We start from the raw sequence: 9,724 nt of genomic DNA on the forward strand, positions 1-9,724 counted from the left end.
TATCATCGTTTCCATGGCCATACAACGAATAACTGCAAGAACATACAACAAATCATATTAAGAATGATTGGACAAGGAAAGCTTAACCACTTCCTAGCTAAACCACTACCTCCTACACCACCATCGCAACCAACAAGAGGTGGACATACGTCAGGAGTGGACAAAGGAAAAAATACCTTTCTGATAGAAGTGGGAGCGAGTGCCAAGAATCTACAGTGTAACTCCATAATACACTAATTCAAAAGTATAGAAGACTTCCACGACAATGTGTTAAGCCGCGTATTTGCAAGGGATGTTGAAGGGAAGGAAATAATGAACCTAGCAAAGATACCAAAACTCAAAGAATGGCAGAAGCAACCAATCACATTTAGCGCAGAAGAAGTATCTGGAGGAGGCGAACTCCATGAGAGTCCCCTAGTGGTTAAGTTAGAGATAATACCAAAAGAAAAGCCGGACAAGGAAGAAGGTGAAGAGGATCTCACATGGCGATAAATAGAATACTAATTGATTCTGGGAGCTCGGTGGATATTTTGTTTTATGATACATATAAGACAATGGGAGGAAAAGATGAAGATTTGATTCCTTAAACTTATAAAATATACGGCTTCAATGTATCATCCAACAAGCCAAAGGGAGAGGTTACCATGCGAATCCCTCTTAAGACAATCTCTACTAAATAACCTTTTGTGTCGTGGACGTCGAATCTCCATACAATGCATTAATTGGAAGACCGTGGTTACATAACATTCTGGGTGTGGCTTCCAAATATCATCAGTGTATCAAATTTCCGTTACCACAAGGCATTAGGATCATCAAAGGAGATGTTAATAAAGCGAAAACATGCAATGAAATTGATGTTGAGAAAAGTGAAGTGCGAATAAGAGGATAAATTGGAAGCGTGACGCAGGAGAAAGTAAGCGGTGCGAAAGATTGATGGTGAATTTCATAGAAAAAGAAGGAGAAGTTGGTGACTATCATGAAGGTGAGGCATCATCAAAGAAAAAAGATGCCGGGATTGAAAAAGAGAACAAAGAAGGAACTAGTACAAGAAAAATTCAGATGAGGGCGGTCAAGATAGCAAAAGGTCATGAATACGCGAAGAAATCTGAAAAGGCAGAGTTCCAACCTGGAGAGTTAGTCATGAGCGAAGTACCACCATATCGCAAGAAAGAGAATAAGAAGAAAGGAAAAGTAACATGGACTGGACCTTATGTGGTGAAGAAATATGTTGGTAATGGGATGTACAAGTTAATGGAAAGAGATGGAAGAAATATGGAAAAAGTGGGGAATATGCTTTATAACAAGAAACATCTAAAGCAGTTTTACGGTTAGGACACGCGACAAAATCAATTCAAAAGTACTACCTATATGCGAAGTGGGTAAAGAGGTGAAAGGGCTGAAGTAGCTAATAGATTATTATAAAGTATTAGTTAAGATATTCCTATTTGTGCAAATAAAGAAGAGAAAGGAAAATCAGAATCGTACGAGAAAAGACTATTAATGGAAAAATTCTATTCCTTCTACAACACAAACAAAGAAGTCAGGACAAAACACGTACAGACAAAGAAGCCAAGACAAGTACGTTCAGACGAAGAAGTCAGGACAAAACACGTACAGATAAAGAAAAGATTCTTCTAGTTCAAAAATTTCAGCAAAAAGATAGGATCTAATGAACCCACACCCGAACCGAACCGAACCGACCAGACGGCGACGGCGACGGCGTGCGTGCTTCTATGCGAAGCACCGCGCGTACGGGAAAGGCAACCTTGCCCTAGTCTAGGTCTTCCCTCCAAGCACAAAAGTCTAATGACCCAAGGGCCATGCCCTTATAGCCAATTCTATAGTATTTAAGTCTAAAACTCTTTAGATTTTAGTCAATGTGGGTCTATTATTTTATCTATTCAAATGAAAAAACAATTAATGGGCAATAGGTCTAGGGATCAAAACATAGTCCATGGAAAAATTGGTATTTTTAAAGCGTTTTTTCTAACAATAAACTGGCATTTATAAGTCTGAGATCTCCGACTAGTTCCATAATTACAAATTTGGTTTCGATTTTCATTCACTTCCACTTATCATCTTCTATGGACCCAAACCTTATCTTCTTCCTATCCTATGGTTGTATTTTCTTTGTTCAGGACCCAACTTGTTCAATTATTGGACAATCGACAAAGCTAGTGTGAGAAATTAGAATGATTTGAAAGATCATAGTACTCTTTTTTTCTTTGATATGTAGGTCCAGTCATAATGATGCGTCGCAGGGATTTAGGACTTTTAATTTCGTTTTGTTATGTCTGACTGGACCCAACAATTCAAGCGGTACTTGTCTCGATTGTAAATACAGTTCGAGTTTATGTGCTCATCTTTCAACCTGTTCGCGCTACAAACTAGATATATTTATAAATTTCAACCCGGACGCCTTCATTAAATGTACAACCAGAACTGCGTATATTTTCAACGGCAATGCAATACAAGAATCTCAAATATATATATATACAGAAAGTGATAGTAAAAAAACAAGGGTGAATAATTATTAACAATTATCTCCTCATATAACGGGTTATTTTAACCGCAACAGTTTCACATTTGCAGGATGTTTGCTTGACCAATGAATATGCAGAATGGTCTTAGGTATTGATTGTTATATATGGTTTTCATCAATCAAGAACACCTTATTGTATTACTCTTAGAGCTCCAACTTGTTACCTTCAATTATTAAACTAAATGTTTAGGATTTCCACTAGCTAGTTTGAATTTGAAATGCCTATCTTATCTTAGCTCCTTTTTTTTCTTTGTGTAGGGTACCCAGCCTAGTGACTTTAAGCAGTGATACTGTCCACTTCTAAATTTGTATCCATTCCAGATGTAGTGTGTGTCACTTGACTTTACTTAGCATTAACCATATGGCAGTTCGTAAGACCCCTTCCCCCGAGTACTTCTCCTAGACACCCCGCTATAAGATCCAATAGAGAAATTCCGGTTCTCTCTCATAAATAGGAAACGCGATTCGCATGGTTTTCCCCCTCTCAGCATACTCGATTCTCATTATTAAGATTCACAAGGAGCGTGCATGGCTGGATGCTTCCATACGCGTGGAATTATAGGGGTGGGATTTTGATATTTCCCTATCTCCGTGCTAATTTTTTAGCAACGATCACCCCGTAACTAGGTTAGTAACGGATAAAAGAGCTTCCGATATCAGGTCCAGAAAGAGCGATTTCCCAATGCTTATAAGTGTCGCAATTCTCAACCGTCACTGTACAACCATGGTTAGCGCGCAAGGTAACGTCTGTCATCCAAACCGCCCGCCAGGATGGCTCCCGGATCAAAATTAGTTGGGATTCAAACCTCATTCCCTTGGCGACATTATAAAAGAGGCGGAGATATTTAATCAATTCTTTCATTCCGAAATTTCCTTCTAATTTATGATTATCAATACATATACGAAATATATCTGTCTTTTGTAGAGTTTGACGTATCACGTATCGGCAAAAACATCAATAGGTAAATTCCAATCAAGGTGGAACATTGGTTATTTGTCATTCTTATGACATAATAGGTCATGAGTTTGAATCTCCCGTTATATTTTGGCTCCAAGAGCATAGCTCAGTGGTATCCCATCAACTCCAGTAAGGAGGAAGTCAGGGATTCGATCCCCACCGTGGTAGAGGTTTGTATTTAATTAGTTGTATAGAGGTGTTTGGCGGGTTTGGATCTAGCAGTGGGGCTAGTCCAGCCAGCTGGCTGGATTTGGGTAGGGGTCTGGATCCGGCTTTAGCCTATCAAAAAAACAAAAAAATCAATAGGTAATACGTAATATTAAATATTGCAGCATTTCTCTCCAGAACAATCTTGTAAAGTTGGCGTGCACCCTTGCGGACCAACTTTCTTAAATGCAGGGCTCGTGAATTATGGGTGAATGCAATAAAGCTTGTCAGTCAGGTCACAGTTAAGTGAATTATGTGATGCGTAACTTTTAGAACTATATGGGACAGGTAGTTGTACCAAATTTGCCTTCACTTGAACACGAATAATACCCCCAAACACAGTTCATGAAAACATCACTCTCCGGTACGAGGTTGAGTACATTAAACATGGAGAGTGATAAAAGCTAAAAAAAACCATAGCACATTGTCACCATGAATGATCATTTATAATATAGCTTGTGGGTAATCAGTAATCTTAACTGCAACATAATCGACAAACTTCCATGCTTCAAAAACGAAGAAAAAAAAAACTTCCGATGCGAAAATCACCATTTCTCCTTTTTGTAAGTGAAATAAAGAATAGACTCCAAAACTGAACCCCGCACCTTCTTGATCACCTACATATTTTCTTCAATGGTACTCTGCATAATATTCTTTCCTTTGTGCAGCCGTCAACACCCAACTTATCAAAGTGAGTCCCTCTTGGAATCGTGCCACACACATTATTATAGGATACAATGAAAACCTCAAAGCACTAAAGATTGTGGGATATGTCCAGATAGTCTATTGAAATTAAAGCCAACGAATACTCCGATACTCATACTAGTAGGTATAATCCTGGATAATTTGTTGTTTGGGAACCTATACATATATATATATAAAGGATTGGAGTCTGAAATTTTTTGAACAATATGGAAAATTGAATGAAACCTATAAATTCAATCGCCCGTGTTACAAGGGGCAGGAAAAAAAGGACCGAGTCGTTTGTTGCCAGATATATAGCATAGACCAAGATATTTGAGTTTAGAGATACAGGAAGGAATAACTCCTTTCAGGTTATTTTCAGACAAATTCAGAAAAAAAAGATGACTCAATTCACAAATCAAAGAAGGGAATGCTCCTTTTAGATTACATGATCGCAGAGACAAATACTCTAGTTTGAGTTTAGAGTATGCATGGAAATTTTGATCTATAACTACGGTTAACCTATTTGTGCTCAGGTCCAGCCAAGTTAGGTTTAGTTCATTGATCAAAGATATCAACGAAACATTTCCCTCGATTGAGTTTCCATGAACATCAAAAAGAGTGAGGTTTCTAAGCTTTGTTATGCAACTAGGTATGGTTCCTGTTATATTATTACCATGTAAATAAAGTTTTTGTAGAGGAACAATTTGGCAGATTGATTTTTGTATGGACCCTTGAAAATTATTTACAGACAAGTCTAGAATGCGTAAGGATTTTAAATTGGATATTGAGGAATGTATATAACCGGTTATGCTATTATCAGAAAGATCTAGAGACTCCAAATGAGAAAGATTGTAGATTGAAAGAGGTAAAGATCCCTGAATTGAACAACCGCCAGCATAAAGACTGACCAGTAGCGGTGCATTTGATATTGAACTTGGAATGGATCCACTTATGTTTGTTCCTGACATGGAAAGTCTTTGTAGCTTAGGCCATTGATGTTGAAACATCCTAGTTAGATCAGGATGAAGATAATAATTAGAATCCACATTAAACTCCTTAAGTTGAGGAAGGTAAGGAACTGAACCTTTTAGTCCACAACTAGATAAGTCAAGAATTGAAAGTGAAGTTAATTTAGCCATCTCTACTGGAATTTCAGAAGTGAGTTCCCAGTTGGCCATCATTTTGAGAGAGGATAGGCGAGAAAGATTGGTAAACTCATGGGCGGGAAAAACTGTACTAGATATGTTACAATAAGAAAGATCGAGATCCCTGAGATTAGAAAGATACGAAATAGATTCAGCAAAATTCTTTTCTGAAAAGGAAACTTGATATAAATTAATATGACTCAACCTTAAAATTTTTAGATTTACTAACCCTCTCAGCCATGTTAAAGATGATGATTCTAAGCAAGAATATGTATCAAATGAGTATGGCGCAGGACCACAAGATAAATCGAGGTATTGAAGGGACGATAGGTTGGTGAATGCACTGAATGGTGTTGAAACTGACGCAGAAATGTTCAAGTGGGAAAGATCAAGATGCATGAGTTTGGTTAGCTCAGAAAACTGAAAGGGGATTTGCGATTCATGAAAATTGTTAAAGGCAAGATCAAGATATTCCAGATGAGTAATATCAACAAAGGAGGAAGAGAATTTACCATGTAAAGAAGTATTTGGTGTTGGCCCCCTAATATTGAAATCATCTTTGAAATACTCATTGATGTAAGTTTCAAGGACTGTGTTACGGAGGTTTATGGAGATGACATGGGGGGATGAGTCTTTGGAACATTCAATTCCATGCCAGTTACAACAGTTTCGATATTTGTTTCCTTCTAGCCATGAAGATAAACGATTTGCAGGGTCCTCCATTGAGAATTTAAAATCAAGAAGAGCCCTTCTTTCCTGTTCATTGTAGCCATGAGAAGCTAGCGGGCATTGCGTAATACTGATAAATAAAAAGAGCAAGAAGTGAAGTTGAAGACTAAATGAAGTGAGAATTTGAGTTCTCTTAATCAACGAATTCATGTCTAATTCAACAAAACTCGAATGAGACTTTATCGAATATTGAAGAAAGTGTTTGGTTGATAAATGAATATGCAGAATAGCCAAGATATAAACTGGCATTTATAAGTCTGAGATCTCCAACTAGTTCCATAATTACAAATTTGGTTTCGATTTTCATTCACTTCCACTTATCATCTTCTATGGACCCAAACCTTATCTTCTTCCTATCCTATGGTTGTATTTTCTTTGTTCAGGACCCAACTTGTTCAATTATTGGACAATCGACAAAGCTAGTGTGAGAAATTAGAATGATTTGAAAGATCATAGTACTCTTTTTTTCTTTGATATGTAGGTCCAGTCATAATGATGCGTCGCAGGGATTTAGGACTTTTAATTTCGTTTTGTTATGTCTGACTGGACCCAACAATTCAAGCGGTACTTGTCTCGATTGTAAATACAGTTCGAGTTTATGTGCTCATCTTTCAACCTGTTCGCGCTACAAACTAGATATATTTATAAATTTCAACCCGGACGCCTTCATTAAATGTACAACCAGAACTGCGTATATTTTCAACGGCAATGCAATACAAGAATCTCAAATATATATATACAGAAAGTGATAGTAAAAAAACAAGGGTACATAATTATTAACAATTATCTCCTCATATAACGGGTTATTTTAACCGCAACAGTTTCACATTTGCAGGATGCTTGCTAAAGCGGAAACAAGTGGTGCAATTAAAGGGTTGATAGTTACCAAGGAAGGTTGTACAGTTTCACATTTGCTTTTTACAGACGACACAATATTGTTCTCCGCTGACAAAGAAGAATACGTCCACAATATTAAAGGCTTACTGATGTGTTTTGAGATGTCTACTGGCCTAAGAATTAATATGTCTAAAAGTACAACTATTGGTGTGGGGGATTTTCAGCATAGTCATACCGTGCAATTGTCTTTGGGGTTCAATTTTGAAGAGATTCCTTTCAAGTACTTAGGAATGTCAGCTGGGGCTAACTATAGGTGCAAGAAGATTTGGGATCCGGTGTTGGAATCGATCGACACGAGATTGGCTGGGTGGAAAAGGATTTATCTGTCTTACGGAGGAAGAGTTGTGTTAATTAAGAGTGTCTTGTGTTCTCTGGCTATCTATCTTATGTCTGCATTCTCTATTCCTCCGGTTGTAGCTAAGAAGATAAGGAAAAAATGCGGGTTTTCTTATGGGGGACTAAAGATGGGAAAAACAAGACAGCCTTGGTTGCATGGAAGACTATCTGCAAGGATAGAGAACATGAAGGACTGGGAATTAAGAGCATTAGGGAGATGAATGACTCTCTCCTATGTAAATGGTTATGGCGCATTTCTACCGAAACCAATGCTACGTGGAGGAAAATTCTTGGTGATAAGCATGGGGTGCAAGACAATGAATGGGACGCAAAGCCGGTAAAACAAACATATGGCACCTGTTTGTGGAGGGGTATTACTAATAAATTGTATATATTTTCGCAAGGCATTGCCTATACAGTTGCAAGTGGAACTAGAGTCAAATTCTAGTTGGATGTTTGGAATGGGGATACAACTTTCTATTTGAAATTCCCAGAGCTATATGAAATTTCTAGGAAGAAACAGGGATGGGTAGTTGACTTCTATAAAGACGGTGCCTGGGACATTGGCCCAAAGAGAAGGCTCACCAATTCAGAAATACAAGAAGCTACTATTCTCTGTCAACAATTAGCTGGTGTTACTCTTAATACAGAACAAGACTCTAGAAGATGAAAATGGGAAAAGATTGGAATATTTACTGTTCTCTCTTGTTATAATGCCATTACAAGTCTAAACAACAGTCCCACTTTCCCCAGCAACAAGATTTGGGTTCCTCTAATCCCGACAAAGGTATCCTTTTTCGTGTGGTTATTACATCATAATTCTCTTTTGACTCTAGATAACCTTACACATAGAAGAATTAGAGACGGTTTAGATAACAAGTGCGTCATGTGCAAAGAAGAATTAGAGTCGATCAATCACCTTTTCTTGTACTGCAACTATACACATAAAATATGGAAGGCTTTTATGTTGGACCATGGGAGAGATTGGGTTATGTGCAAGGATATAAAACATATGTTCCTAGGACAACACATACAAGGGCTGGCTGAAAGGGGTCGTATACTTTGAAAGCTTCTTCCTTTTGTTGTGTGTTGGGTCATTTGGAAAGAAAGAAACAAGAGGATTTTCGAACTACGAGAAAAATTGGAAAAAAAGATCGTTGAGGGAGTCAAAGTAACTCTGTTATATTGGACTGGTCCAAATGCAGAATTCAGAGGTTTGCATTATCAAGACCTTCTTAGAAGGTGGGGGAATGTAGTAAATAGGTATTAAGCCTTTTTGCAGGGATAACAAGTGGGGTTGTTGTAGTTCTGTTTTATGCTCATCTTTGCATAAGAACAACTGTTTTTTAACTTTGAACTCTGCCTCAATATGTGAGTTGAAGTTTCTTGCTGTAATCTTCTCTTTATATATATTCTTTGTTGTATTGACCAAATTTTTTTTTAACCGCAACAGAATCCATAAATCTCCAATACGGGAACCACCAGTCCTCTTTCTTTACAATCAAAACAAAGAATAAACCCCAAGATCCAACTCCAAATCCTAAGGCAGTAACACCATAAAACATTATTCTCCCGATTGCATCCTCTTGATCATCTTCTTCTTCGCCTTCCTTCGTATGGCTAGTATCACCATCACAAAGTTTCTTGGTTGGTTCTCCGCACAACAAATCATTTCCAAAAAAGGGCCAACCATTATCACTCAATGTGTCAAAGTGATCCCCTCTTGGAATTCTACCACTCAACATATTGTAAGATAAGTTTAGAACACCAAGAGAGTCGAATGATGTTAGAGACTGTGGGATATGACCAGATAGTCTATTGAAACTTAAATCCAAAGAATATAAACAAGACATGTTTCCAACACTCATAGGAATGTCACCAGGTAAATGATTATGGGAAAAATTGAGTGTTGCGAGTTCTTTTAGCAATCCAATATCCATTGGAATGTTTCCATCAAGCATGTTTCAAGATGGATCAATTCCTGAGCTATAGTTGTATAACTTTTAGACTTGTGTCATGATCCCTTTGATCACCATCTTCAGTTGAATATCATCGCCGTAACCAAAATCAGGGGGAATTCTTAATAAATCCCTCCAGAACTCCCCGGATATTTTAGGAATATGGCCTGACAGATTGTTTTGTGATAGATCTAATATCTGGAGTCGTGTAAAATGATTAATCTCTTGAGGGATTGACCCATTGAACTTATTTGACCTCAAAGAA

The 9,724-nt window shown here is 37.6% G+C and overlaps 2 protein-coding genes across 3 annotated transcripts; both read right to left on the reverse strand.

Annotated features, from left to right (window-relative positions):
- Nucleotides 1-3,565: 3,565 nt before the first annotated feature.
- LOC113343533 (probably inactive leucine-rich repeat receptor-like protein kinase At5g06940) lies at nucleotides 3,566-6,524 on the reverse strand. Of its 2 annotated transcripts, none has more exons than XM_026587688.1 (2): nucleotides 6,052-6,522; nucleotides 3,566-3,779 (listed from the first exon to the last, which is right to left on the reverse strand). In XM_026587688.1, the coding sequence occupies exons 1-2, from the start codon at nucleotides 6,515-6,517 to the stop codon at nucleotides 3,775-3,777; spliced, it is 471 nt and encodes a 156-aa protein (XP_026443473.1). In that variant the 5' UTR covers nucleotides 6,518-6,522; the 3' UTR covers nucleotides 3,566-3,774. The 2 variants fall into 2 exon arrangements, 1 of the variants encoding a protein (XP_026443473.1); XR_003357286.1 differs by lacking the exon at nucleotides 3,566-3,779 and adding an exon at nucleotides 4,000-5,402 and having other exon boundaries at nucleotides 6,052-6,524.
- Nucleotides 6,525-8,904: 2,380 nt separating this feature from the next.
- LOC113343480 (receptor-like protein 9DC3) lies at nucleotides 8,905-9,462 on the reverse strand. The gene has a single exon (XM_026587647.1). It carries the CDS (start codon nucleotides 9,460-9,462, stop codon nucleotides 8,905-8,907), a length of 558 nt encoding a protein of 185 aa, XP_026443432.1.
- Nucleotides 9,463-9,724: the final 262 nt, after the last annotated feature.

Source organism: Papaver somniferum, unplaced genomic scaffold (genome assembly GCF_003573695.1).
Source record: "Papaver somniferum cultivar HN1 unplaced genomic scaffold, ASM357369v1 unplaced-scaffold_6, whole genome shotgun sequence".
In the NCBI taxonomy this organism is placed as follows: domain Eukaryota; kingdom Viridiplantae; phylum Streptophyta; class Magnoliopsida; order Ranunculales; family Papaveraceae; genus Papaver; species Papaver somniferum.

What these genes read in the sequence shown, in the direction of transcription:
- LOC113343533 (XM_026587688.1), bottom strand. Translation starts at nt 6,517, where the DNA reads ATGCCAGTTTATATCTTGGCTATTCTGCATATTCATTTATCAACCAAA.
- LOC113343480 (XM_026587647.1), bottom strand. Translation starts at nt 9,462, where the DNA reads ATGCTTGATGGAAACATTCCAATGGATATTGGATTGCTAAAAGAACTC.